The sequence below is a fragment of the Mauremys mutica genome, chromosome 7 (genome assembly GCF_020497125.1).
Source record: "Mauremys mutica isolate MM-2020 ecotype Southern chromosome 7, ASM2049712v1, whole genome shotgun sequence".
NCBI lineage: Eukaryota > Metazoa > Chordata > Testudines > Geoemydidae > Mauremys > Mauremys mutica.
The window spans coordinates 25,256,420-25,269,859 of record NC_059078.1 but is presented as its reverse complement, the minus strand read 5'-3'; the positions used below and the strand labels follow the sequence as shown (position 1 = coordinate 25,269,859).

General features: G+C 39.8%; 1 protein-coding gene across 8 annotated transcripts in view; it reads right to left on the bottom strand.

Moving 5' to 3' along the window:
• The window catches only part of TASOR (transcription activation suppressor), a 70,222-nt gene extending 57,026 nt beyond the window's left edge, over positions 1-13,196 (bottom strand). For 3 of the 8 annotated variants that reach the window (XM_045024254.1, XM_045024257.1, XM_045024258.1), the window contains exons 1-3: positions 12,660-13,195; positions 3,206-3,351; positions 1,036-1,128 (exon numbers count right to left, since the gene is read on the bottom strand). In XM_045024254.1, coding sequence (XP_044880189.1) covers positions 1,036-1,128; positions 3,206-3,351; positions 12,660-13,038 — 618 coding nt within the window. In that variant the 5' untranslated portion in view covers positions 13,039-13,195. Of the gene's footprint in view, positions 1-1,035; positions 1,129-3,205; positions 3,352-12,659 lie in introns of all 8 variants that reach the window. The other 5 variants (XM_045024252.1, XM_045024253.1, XM_045024255.1 and 2 more) reach the window with 4 other exon arrangements.
• Positions 13,197-13,440: the final 244 nt, after the last annotated feature.

Here is a 13,440-nt window from a genome sequence, read left to right as displayed (position 1 = left end):
TGACCCCCCCCCCCCTTGAGAACTCATCTTAGGGCATAAACTTTAATGCATGCCAAATACGGACACTTTTGTTTGCTGTGGAGGCAATGTGTTTATTGATATAGGTCTATACAGCTTAACCATAGCCATCTAAAAAATTATAGAAAATAAGATGTTCTTGATCAACAGCCACACACTTGAATGTGTAACTACTACATTTTGATGACTTCTCTCTATCATAAGGGTAAAGAGAATACAGAATCTTTTCTTCCTCCACCCTACATCCATCATAAGGTAGCAGCAGAAGGGCCCCATCCAATATGGTGCCTTTCCTATAGGATCCTGATTGCAAATATGGCAATAGGGCTCTTGGGGATATACAGCCTCATTGAGGAAGACATTTTTTAATATATAATTTATTTTCATACAGAGTCTGATCGCAGAGGACGTACACCCCAGAAAGCAGCATGAAGATTTTTTTTTTTTTTTAAATACTCTCCCTGCTTTTACATCAGAAGGAAGGAACTGTTGCAGTGAGTCCCAACTAGCCAATATGTCACACAACAATTTTCAGGGGGGTCTCACTTGTGTTCATGTCAAGAGAAAGGCAGTACAAGTTACTCAAAGATCCCCCCAAAAAAGTCTCAAAATCAAGCAGGCAATATCCCTTTTTGAGGTGTTAGAGCATGCATATTTTAAAAAGCCAAATGTTTAAACACACAATAGGTAAAACTTAGAATGCTTTTTTTGGGGGGGTGGGGGGGGAGGAGGTGGAAAATAAGCATAAGCCTAAGCGGTCTGATCCCAAAAGGTAAAGAAAATAAAACATTTGTAACTGGAACCCTAATTACACAGCGTAACAGATCAGTTCTGTGACAACATTCCTCTTCTGTAATTACTATGGCTCCCTTGTGCTGAATTCTGCAGATGTAGAACACATATCGGTAGTTAGTGGAACCTAAAGTCATCAACAAACAATTCTGTTTGAAAAACCATCCCAAAGCAGAACAAGAAAAAATGAACCTAAGCTATTTTATAAAGCTTGTCTCTACTCACCTGAGGTCGATCAACCATCAGAAACGCATAGGATTCAACAAGCTCTTTTTCTAGGCGACCATCACATTTCAGTTCTCTACGTTTTTCTGTGAACTATTATCAAACAAAATCTTAATACATGCAATGAAGAAATCAGTATTGGCACAATCAAGTGCCACCTGGCTTCCAAGAAGTCTAATTTGGCTAAGTTACAGTCTACACTGTTAACTCTAGGTGCAAATAATCAAAAGGCCAATTTGAATGAGGTTAATGTTTCAGCACAGTTTCCAATAAACAATTTTAGAAGAGTGTGTATCCTTTCACCTTGGAAATGGGAGGGGGAAGCATTCAGCTTAAGTTCTCATATATCATTTTGGACTTGCATTCTAGATCAACTTCTGAACCATAGGACTTGCATCATCACTTCTGACCACTGATTTCTGTTGCACAAAAACCAAGTCCGAATTTCATATTTTGTTAGTCTTGCCTCACTGCTATCAGTTTGTCTTCTTCAGTTACAAAAATTGATACTGTTACAAGCAAGCTTGCACTGGACCATGTGTTATTTTAAACAGAATAAAAAGGAAAAAACAGTTGCCCTTTAACTAGTGCTTTCATTTTCGAGAAAGGAGAAGCACATTAACAAGGCTATATTCTTCTCTCCATGCTTGAAAACTTCGTAGTATTCAGCCAAATTACGTAGTCACAAAAACACTAAGGAAATCATCAACAGTTTGTGAATTGTCTGAAAACAAGACAATACACAAGCCAGTAAAAGCTGATGTTATAGTTCTAGAATGCAGTGATTTTTTTTTGGTGTGGCACTGAGGAGACAAACAAGTTTTTTCTTCAAGAGGGTTCAGCACAGTATTTTCATGACTGCTTGTTAGTTTTAAAGTCACACTGCTTGATTTGCTAATTCAGCTATTGAACATGTTTTGCCACTGCTTCTGAGAGAACTATAAATCTAGAAGAGATATGATTTAATGCAAGAGCAATATTTAAAAGTTAAATAGACTACTATAGCTTATGCAGAAGGCATTAAACCTGTATTGGAAGATACCACCATTAATTTACAATAATTAATTATACACCTCAAAATTGAAAGAAACAGGAAGCACAAAGAAGCTCAGATCTCAAACAGTGGCACTGGCACTAGCTCCCCCTCACATATTTTTCCCCTCACTTCAGGTGCTAGAGTTTCATCCACCATAAAACTCTTAGATATTCCTGACATCGAGCCAGCAGTATGAGATTTCTAAGCATAGTCAGTAGTAAAATTGCTGGAACAGTAGTAGTCTGGACATTTTGGGCCAGAGTCTGCAATTGGATACCAGACCTCTGAAGCAGCACAGTCTTGGTTACTGGCTCGGCTATGACCAAAAAAAGATTTAAATGTTGCAGGCTGTTTTCTGCACTACAATCTTCTGATATCTCATAAAATTTCCATTAACACTGGGCTTAAACCTAGACTCGGGGAGAAGCGGGGCACGGTGGAAGAAGAGTCATAGTAGCTCTCCTATCAGTAACTTCATGTAGTGTTAAATTTTGTGTTTACCTCAGTTCAAATTATATTCACAGCAACCAGTCTGTTTTATTCAGAAGAAAAACGAAGCCAGGCAGGCAGGAGAAACATAAAGGCCTCCATAACAGAAACGGTAGGGTACACAGCGAGAAGTGTGACACTCCACCCATTTCCCTCATCTTGGAGGCAGCAAGATCAAATCAGCAAGCCCTCACCCCCTTACTTTTTGGGGGGCAAGGACCAAAGAAGAGGGCACCAGTAACCCCCCTTCTGTATACACCATCTATTGCAAATCTGGTTAGCTCTGCTAGTAATGGGAACTTCCAAGGAGGAAAGACTAATAATACTGTTTACAAACCATATTTCTTTATATTTCACATTGTGTATTTAGTAAGAGTCATGTTATGTTTTGAAATAGCCCTAATTTAGTTATCTTGAATTTAAAAGCTTATCGGATTATTTCTGTAGTGCTATCCATTTAAGTATAGCAACCTAATTCAAACACACACACACACTGTCCTCAAGAACCCAGCATGAAGCAACACTACAAGGATCCAACACTTAAGCATATTAAACCATTTGGCTTCAAGTAAATGGAGTTGGGCAAAACCACTAAAGTTTATAGCTTATACGCTGTTTCATAAACGGCAAACTGTGGGTACTCACCTCCTTTTCCAACAGCTCACTATGGATTAAGCTGGCTCTTTTGTAATTGAAATTGGCCATCGAACCTGACTCCAAATAAGATGAATGCAAAATTTTCACAACATCTTCAAACTCTCGAGATCCCATAGCTACTGGCTGAAAGAGTGCTAAAGAGAGAGAAGAAAGTTAGTATTAATACACATTTGAAAGCTTCCCAGTACATTTTCATTTCACTAATAGCTTTATAAGATCAAGATAAAAATCCTATTTAAGTTTAATGGCTTGATTCATTTTAGATATTTTGTATTAAAAACCTGTCTCACAAAAAGGTGGAATTTGATGTTACAGTGCCTTGTGAATATATAGGCTACTTACCCTGACAATAAATGGCTATTATAGAGGGGATACTAGGTTCAGCTATGGTTGCTCACATTCTAGTTTAAGAAATTCCCCAGGATAACATGGGTCTTCTGTACAACATAATTATGCATTCACAAAGATGGCCACTTCAAATTTACTTTTTTGCTAAGCTATTGCCTAAATCTGCATAGCAGTCTCCTTGGTTTGGGTTTATCTTTCAGCCCCTCATCTCCATCCCCACAGACCATTTTAGCTGCACAGCATGAAGGCCAAATGACCAGCAGGGGACTGTAGAGCATGGAGTAGCAAAGAACTGAAGCACAGACTTGGAGAGAGAGAAGACCCAAAGAAATGGAGCTGTATTTTCTCTACGTAGCTTTTTTAAAGGTGTACAGAAATAGAGCTTTATCCTGATGATACAGGAGTTCTGGTTTGTAAACAGTTCTGCTATATACCTTTCAAATAGTGCTTTTGCCATTCTATTACTGCCTGCCTCCCGCTCTAAAAGCACAGGATGCACAGAAGTTCTAGACGAATTACAAAAATAAAGGTGGATAAAAGTACAGAATATTTACCAAAATAGCAGTAAGTGATTTAGAGTGTGTGTCAAGGATTACACAAGACTGGGCCATGGTGTGTGCATCTGCATGGTTTTTAAAAGGGGTGGGAAAGGTGCACAAAATTAAACAGGGTCATTATAGAGGCTCCAAGTCACAAGAACAGCTTGACCAACAGCTGGTAAAAGCTTGTCAGTTACTGCCAATTAGAAGACAAGGACAGCATCTATTGCTATATTTATGGTCATGCAATTAGGTCCATCTTAATGGAAAGTGAAAATAGTGAGTGCTGCATGTTTTACTTATCTTGCAAGAATGAGACTTAAAAAGGTATATAAGTGGAAAAAGACTAATGAGCAAGCAGTTTGCTTTCTAGTGGCATCTAGTCAGTCATCTGACCCTTCTAGGAAGAAATTACTAGACATAGGAGTCATGATTTGTTTCTTTATGCAGTATTAAGTCACTGCCATGGTTATTTAATATTGGTTACATTTAATATTGGCCATACATTTGTCTCTACAGGAAGGCTAAATTTAGCATGGACATTAAAAAAAAAATTGATCCTGTTTTTAATTGATTTTTTTTAAATTTGTTACTGAAACAAGTCATCTTTCAACAGAGGCAGAAGACTTAGTTCTTGCAGCTGTATATATCATACAGTTGTACTTTTAAAGATTTAATGCCATGATAAGCATTAACACAAAACCTATTTGTTATACATACACAGCTAATTATGCATGTGAACCCTATTAATGACAAAGTTTGGCTAGAGTGTGCATTATACGTATTACAGTAGAGTCTGAAGGCAACTACCAACTCATGGCCCCATTTTACCATGTATCCTACTGACATACAATACAATGGTCCCTAACCCAAACAGCTCACAATCATAGTTCAAGACATTGGGGGTGGGGGAAGACACCCAACCAAGCACAGGGAAGGAGCAGAGAGGAAAATCAGGATAAGTTTTTTCCTCCATTAATTAAAATGGATTACAGCAGCAGTTTTAGCGCGCGCGCACACAGGAAAGAAAACCAACACACACCACACACACATTATCTTGGCTACATCTTGATTTCTTCAGATCTAAAAAAAAAAAAACGTGCTTTGTTGTTCACTATATTAGAGCTCTTCTTATAGGATTAAGAAAGGTTACATCAAAGTATTGGGAAATTTCCACACTACGTACAAATAAATCTGTGTGTCAAAGTTTTTAAGAAGTCACTTGAGTGATAAATCTGATTTAAGACTGCAGTAATTCTGCATTTATACAGTATCGACATGCACTCCATTCAATAAATTATGCTGGAAACAGTTTCACTATAGATTGCATCGAACTTTGATCACCATGAGGATTTCTATTTAGAGCAACTAAAAATACATTTTCTTCAAATGTCTTGTAGTAAAAACAACAGTGGTTTGAAGTGATTGTCCAGTTATGTTACTATGGCTGTTGTTGAATTCCTGTAATCTTGATGAACAAAGTTGCCCTAGCTGCTCAATGTTATGTATACAGTTCACAAGACTTGCAATATTATATACAAGAGTGGCCCCATATTACAGCAGCATATTGTCTACTTCCTCAATGCAAGTCGGTAAAAAGGCAGGTTACTGCCTATGGAGAGGTCCTGCCCGCTGTTAAAACTCTGTTGGGACATTATTAATGATGTTACACATTTGTGTTTTCTTAGACCTTGCACTCTGATGAATGATTTTTATGGAGATCAGCAGTCCTCCAAAATGTAGTTTCTTCACAAGCCTAATCTTCATTTTCTTCTACGATGAATAATGTGTTATTGACAACTTGACATCCAACAGTTTTGCATATGGCAAGTCACATAGACTGCTGTGGTATTACCGCCTAATCCCTTGAACAAGGAGAGTATATGTAGTCCACAGTTCTGGTAATAACAAAGGTTTGTTTTTTAATTTCTTGGGAATAAAGTTTTATATGCAGAGAAAGACAAGCATAGCTCTTGTTCAAGAATAGGTTTTGAAAGCATATTATGTAATTTTTTTTACATTAAATGAAATTTTATTAACTTATGTCTATCACAAGAACTATAGTTAGGCTGAGAATTGATGCCATCTCTGAACTAAATATAGATCCATGGGCAATATAGCAATTTGAGACCCCTTAAAGCACCTTGGATTTTCCATTCAACCACTGGAAAAGTCAGGCCCCTTTAAAGAGTCAAACCAGACACTCTTAATTTTTGAATATCTTGAGCCTAAGGTTCTGAATTGAAGGTGCTTTAAACCCGAAATATGCATTTCACCTGAGGGGAAAAAATGTTTAATGAAGGATCTCATTCTGTGTATGATTTGTTTTCATCAAATCAAGCAAGCAGCAAGGCTTTATGATGCGTCTTTTGATGATACTGTCAAAAAACCCCACAAATTTCATTATAGAGCAAGTTCTGTCTGTTCACATGTAAAAGAAAAAAGTAAAAATTATGTAGCTTTGTTTGTTGTTAATGTTTAAGGTACTGTAAAAGATTTAATCAACAGCCTTTCGCTTCGATCTTTTAAAAAAAAAAAGACTATTTTCTGTTGGATTTGGTTTACTGAGGCCTAAGGAAAAGCAACCTTCTCAAAGCATACAGCAAACAGCAGGGCTCTTACATCCCTATTGCCTCAGCTGCTGAAATAGTAGTTCGATTGAGTTGTTTACATGGATTTGGGGGGGGGGGGAGGAGAAAGGGGGGCAGGAAACAAAAACCAAAAAGCTAATTTTATTAGGGGGTGGATGGGGAAGTCATTCAACCCTGACTTCAGCCAGCAAAAACCCAGTCAGCAACGTTAACACAACCTGGGTTTCGGGAGGTTTTCGTTTGTTTTTTTAAAAAGGAAGGGCGCATTTGAGGGTAGGTCAGGGAACATTTTTCTATACATATCACCTGTTACTTAGCCAGAGAAGGTATTTTAATACAGTTCAGGAGGCACATAGCCCCAGAACCACCAGTTGAATGTATGGTTCCTATACAGACTATGCCATGTCAAGTTTTTCGTTGCAACCAAGTACTAATTGTAACTATAGAAGTGCAGTTCCAGATCACATTGTCTATATTACTATGCCTAAAAGATAAAACACACAAGTATTAGTTCTTTATAACCATCACCACATCCTGCAATATGTGCACACCGTTTAGATTTTAATGGCATTCATTAAGCTTATTTCTGGTCTTACTCTTACAAGGAGCTCAGGAAGGAAAGTACAATTACTAGGGCCCTACCAAATTCACAGCCATGAACAAAAAAAAAAAAAAAAAAAAAAAAAAAAAAAAACCACACAAACACCCTGGACCGTGAAATCTGGTCTTGTGTGTACTTTTACCCTATACCGTACAGATTTCATGAGGGAGACCAGTGTTTCTCAAACTGGGGGGCGTCCCGACCCAAAATGGGGTTGTGGGGGGGAAATCACAAAGTTATTGTGGCGGGGGAGGGATCATGGTATTGCCACCCTTACTTCTGCACTGCCTTCAGAGCTGGGTGGCCGGTGGCTGGCAAAGGGCCCAGCTCTGAAGGCAGTGCAGAAGGGTGGCAGTATCGCAACCCTCTCCCCCCGCCCCCTATTAACCTTGTGACCCCACAATCTCCTTTTGGTCAGGACCCCTACAGTTACAACACCATGAAATTTCAGATTTAAATATGTGAAATCATGAAATTTTTTATTAAAATCCTATGACCATGACATTGACCAAAATGGACTCTGATTTTGGTAGGGCCCTAACAATAACCTGGATTATAAAAATATCTGGACCTGTTTATACTGGCCATTTTCCAGTTTTTGTAATGTTAACTGCATACAGTTATGGAAATGAGAAAACTAATTTATAGCATCCTTATGCCATATAGGAACTATGCTCAACAATTTGTGATATTTTGTTTGAAGTACAAAAAAAAGATTTCACTACACTTCCACAGAAGCTAGACCAGTATTATAACAGTTGTTTTGGTAGACAGAATTTTTTTTAATATATAAAAAAAAGAGACTTTAATGTTTGAAATCAGATATTGGTGCTTGACTGTCTAGACTGGTGCTATGCCTTGTTTTCAATGCCAAGACACCACCATTAGTCAATTTCCATATAAGACTCTCAGTAAGCAATATATCAATTCATTCAAATTATCAGATTAAATTTGTAGCTCCCCCTCCCCCTTTTTTTAAGACTGTTTGAACTTGCAACTTCATCAGGAAAATAATCTTGCTTTCTTGAGGAATACTGACTGTCTTCACCTAACACTTCAGGTTTCCAGGAATACAAAGCATTTTCCTTCCTAGCACATCAGTAAAAATAGCATGATGATATTGCTCTTTAGGAATGAAGTGTTTCTGCCACCAAGATATGAAAAGTACCATTTTCTTGAAGTCACGATTTCCTGGTGCAAGATCAGCAAGACAGACATACACTGATAAAATGGGCCATCACAATGGTTAATATAAACCTTGAGATTGTATTATTGTAGCGTCTTTGCCCCAGAAGGTCCATAAACAGTTTACAAATTCAGGGAATCACTTAATTCCCTAGGGTGGAAACGGTCAATGGTGAACAACATGCAACCGTCCTTCCAAAAGTTTAAGAAGAATAATGGAAAAATACGTATCTAATGAACTGTCAGACAATACAGATCAGCAAAAAACCATCCTCATGTGAACTAGAGTTTGGCTAACAACCCAGCACTTACAAGTGCCATGGAGTCTTTAAATGACAAGCAAGACCTAAATTTTGCATCTAGACAGAGAAGGAGGAAGTGGCACCCTAACAAGTGATTTAGTACCTTCCTGAACTGGCATGTGCCTATCTTTAAGCATAGGAGCAGCAGTGGGACTACTCAAGCACATATTTAACTGCCTTTCTGAAGTCGGAGGCATAATGCTGATGAGTTAGTCCAACAGGGAGTCCAAAGGAAGATTGGTACAGCACTATTGTGCACTTGCCCTTCCCTGTCACAATTGGGTGAAAGGCATCTCAAAGCAATGGCCAGGCTCAAGCTGGCCGGCTTGCAAGATATGGCTTTTTAAAACAAACAAACGAAAAAACCACACACACAGGAGATGGTAGTAGGCCAGTATGCTACATAGCTCATAACAAAACAGGAAACTGTACTATTATAATTAGTGCCATGTGACTAGATGCCATAAAATAGACCAAATCCTCAAGCCAAAATAAATTTAAATGTTTCCTACTTATAACTATGTTTAAGGTCCTATTCCCTGAATTGTCCCTATAGAAAAGGGAGAGCAAATAAATAAAAAAAAAATCCTCCTGCCATTTAATGAAAGTTTATAGAAGTTCCCTCCAGGAGTTAGAGTCTAATAAAGAATCAATAGAAAGAGCCTCATTATATAATCCCTCAATTAGCGCCATCTGCTTTGTTCAGTTCACGTTAAAACATTTTCTGTAACTCTCTAGATGGTAGGCTTGGCCTTGATGATATGCTTTCATTTGTTTCTAGTTGTCATTCAAGGAACGCCTATTCCTGCTTCAGAAACCGAAGAAGCTGGTAGACCGAGAATTCACCTGTTTTCTGATTTTGCAAATTCCATGTAGTTTTAAAATTGTCTCACATAGTTATTTAAAAAAAGTCCAAAGTATAATAGGTTTTAGTGTCCTTTTTTAAAAGGTAATGGAAAAGAAAATGTAGTTTTGACTTGCACTGATATAGTGCTATCATGGAGGAGCGCAAAGAACTGTTATAGGTAAGATATTATAGGGATCAGTTGCCCACAACTAAAAAACAGTCACCTCGTGGGAAGAATACAGCAGCCATTCTGCACCAGCAATGCTACAACATAATTTTAGACAAGAGGCCAAGAATAACTTAGAAGAATTGGTGGGGGAGGGGGAGAGAGAAGCAATGTTGCCTAGTGTTCCCAAGTTTGGAATTTGGGCAGGGCAGCAATATCAACATCCCTACCTTTCCAAGGAGAATCATGTCATCTTTATCAGCCATTAAATGCTTGGTGGAAGAATGAGGTGATCTTGGTTTCAGAACACATCCAGAAGACCAAAGTGCCAGCAGTGCATTGTCACTCTGGCATTAAATTGGGGTACTGGTGTAGTACTGATTTAATACCACAACTTCCCAATTCATCATTAACACTTCCTGCAACACCCAAGTTCTCTCTGGAAGCCTTCCATTCAATTTTGTTATGGCGTCTGATGTGCCATGATCTCATCATGGCTTATTATACTATGGTATTGTTATGGCAACAGCCAAGCACCCATAACAATAAACCAGCATGTGTATATGATGGAATGGAAAGAAATGTTTCAAGTGTCCAAAAAAGTTTAACTAGCAAGTATTAAAAACAGACCTTTTTGGACAATATTTTAAAGAAATTATGATACACCAAAAGATGAAATCCATAAGAACATGCCAAATAAAATCTTGATGTTAGCAAGTCAGTTGGAACCAGTAAGATCAGACTAGTCTCCCCCTCCGTCCCAAAGAAAGTGATAGAAGTTCTAAACTCAAGGTATTTAAAATGCTTGACTGGTCAGAAACATATACTGCAGGAAACAATCCCGCACAGGCAGGTGATGTACTAGATGACCTAGAAGGTGTTTTCCAGACCTAGTTTATATATTTCAGGTTTCTCCAAATTCACAATAGAACCAAGTGCTAGACAGGTACATTAAAATAAAATAAAAAATCTATGTGATGCACTGAATGCCTCTGAGATTTGGTTCTATAACTTTGTGGTTAAAACAATCAAACTTGGTCTTGGGACATCTGAAACAAGAGGAGCCATTTTTTAAATCCAGGAATTTTTCTAATCAGATGACTGTCAAGGAGGCAGGACGTTACTTTAAGTCAGTGGTTCCCAAACTGGGATTCGTGAACCTCTGTTACAGGGGGTTCGCGGGAAAAAAATTCCCTAATGGCGGACAGAGCTGTCCCTAGGGACTCCCAGCAGCATGGGGCCAGCAGCCTAGAGCCCCTGGACTTCCAAGAGCTAAGCAGATCAAAGCAAGCATATCTACCACACTGAGGAGATTTAAACTTCAAGACTCCTTATAAGAAATGGGAAGGGAGATGGATTTTTTTCCTGTTTTTAAAATTAAATAGGCAGCTAGAATTGTTTTTAAATTATGAACAACAAGCTTAAACTTTGTTATAACATGCGTTGTTTGCCTGGACTGCTCAAGACCTGAATGCTTGGGTAGGAGGAACTCTTTGAGCTGGCTTCTTAAATACCGTCATGCAGTTTCACATCTGATACTTGATGAACATAGGAGCCTTGCCTTATAACAGGCTTATTCAAAGTGATACAAGCTACAAAATTGAGATCTTGGAAGAATTTCCATTTTCATAATGTAATAAAATACTGTAATGATAAATTAATAAGTGTGTAATAACCATGTCAAAAACAAATTTTGTATTTCCAAGATCACTGCTTTTATAAATTACACTCAGGTAAAGGAGAAAATCCCTGGACATATTCATTTTTAGGAGGGGGTTCACAAGACTTGACATTTTAGTGAAAGGGGTTCACAGGTTGTTAAAGTTTGGGAATCACTGCTTTAAGTCAATCAGCTCCTTTTACATTAGCCTCTGCTAGCTTCATATCCACTTTAGTATTTCTGAGAGAATCACTGACATCTTTAAAATGGGAAGGAGAAATGGAATAATCAAACAAACCTACCTTCACTTCCTCCTTACAAAACAAAATTTTAAAGTTACAAAAGTTAAACAACATCTTTGAAAGATGAAAACCCTGTATGTAAATGTTTTACAATAGTAACTGTGGTGTTATTGAGTGAGCCCTGTTCCACTACTGGGGAAATGCAAGAAAGGGGCAACTTTTTTTTCGGGGGGGAGGGGGGGACGACAACAAAGTAAGTAAATCTTCTTGGCAAATTAACAAAATAAAAGCAAACAGAAATGAACAGAGAGTCTCCCAGAAAATGAGAGATAGCCCTGGCTTTCAGAAGAAGTTCCATTAAAAAAACAGGAGCCTCAAAAAAGTAGCATTTCCAGTGTGAGGCACATGAATGTGGGATGCACACGTCTCTCCTGCAAAGAGATGGAGACACACGCATGCTTTCAATGGGTAAGGAAAGAAGGGCCATCTTCTCTGCATGTGTCTCTGAAGCAGAAATGTATAAAGTGTTTACCAGCTCAATCTAAATATGGACGCACTTGTCTCCTGCGGAGAGGGAAGAAGGGGGGAGATAGAAAAAGAATCATCTTCTCTCTATGTCCGTGTGCATGTCCCACAGAGAACCATCTTCCGTGGCTGTGCATCTCAGAAGTGGGGCTGTGATAAACCGTTTCCAAGCCCACCCTGATCAAATCCAGCCTTTTCCATTTTTAAGCTACCATCTCAAATTCAAGCCTTTTTTCCCTTACACAAAAAGGAGAATCTAAAATGCCTAACACTAAAAATCTCATCCCCAGAAGCCTCTCTAATCGGAGCCATGCCACAGCCTCCTCCACACCCGCAGGATTTTGCATGCAGCTGTGAGAAGTGTATAAAGAGCCTCCCTATTGAATAAGATGAAGAGCGGGTGAGGGAGAGAAGAAGGGGGGAGGAAGGGAACAACCTTTCTTTTCTCTGCTCTTCCTGGGGATCTGAAAAATCCTCCTAATAGGCAGATCTTCAGGGGGCTTGGGAAGAGGGGGAGGACCCCCCAACACGTCGCTGGTTTGTTGTGGTGGCTGCTGCTGCTGCTGTTCATGTGCCGTGGAGACGCTGCTCTTCCGCTGGCTGCTGCTGAGATTTGGGGGGGCCTGGTCTTCTGTAGCAGCCACCAGCAGCGCCTCCTCGGCAGTACCATCAGAGCGGCCGCCATTTTGTGTGTTGTCCTCAGCTGCTGCTGCGCTGCCGCTCTCCAAAGCGAGGAGGCCCCGGTCGTTCTTCTCCGTCCGCTGAAGCTGCTCCAGCTCTATCTCGCCACCGCCAGTAACCGCAGCATCCGCCATTGAACTCTATGGCGGGGAAACAACCGAGCGCTAACAACTAGTTTTTCTCCTCTTCTCCCACGGAGCCACCCCTTCTCAAGCGCCATGCACCACCCGCCCGTAGCCTCTACCGCGCTGCGCCGCGCTACCACTCCGGGCGCTCACTTTATGGCAACAACTCCGCCCCTCCTTCCCCGCAACATGGCGGCGGCGGCGCCGCAGCTGGGAAAGGGGCGTGGCCAGCGTCCGGCCAGCGGCGACCAATCAATGCGTAGGGCAGGTTATAAATATGGGAGGAGGGCGGTGCCGTGGAAGTGGCGCAGCAAAGCGAGAACATAGCAAAGCGGCAAAAATGGCACGGCACCTCGTTTGTCGCGCCTCTGCCTCAAGTCCGTCCCTCTCACTCCTAGTGGTGGCTGGTTC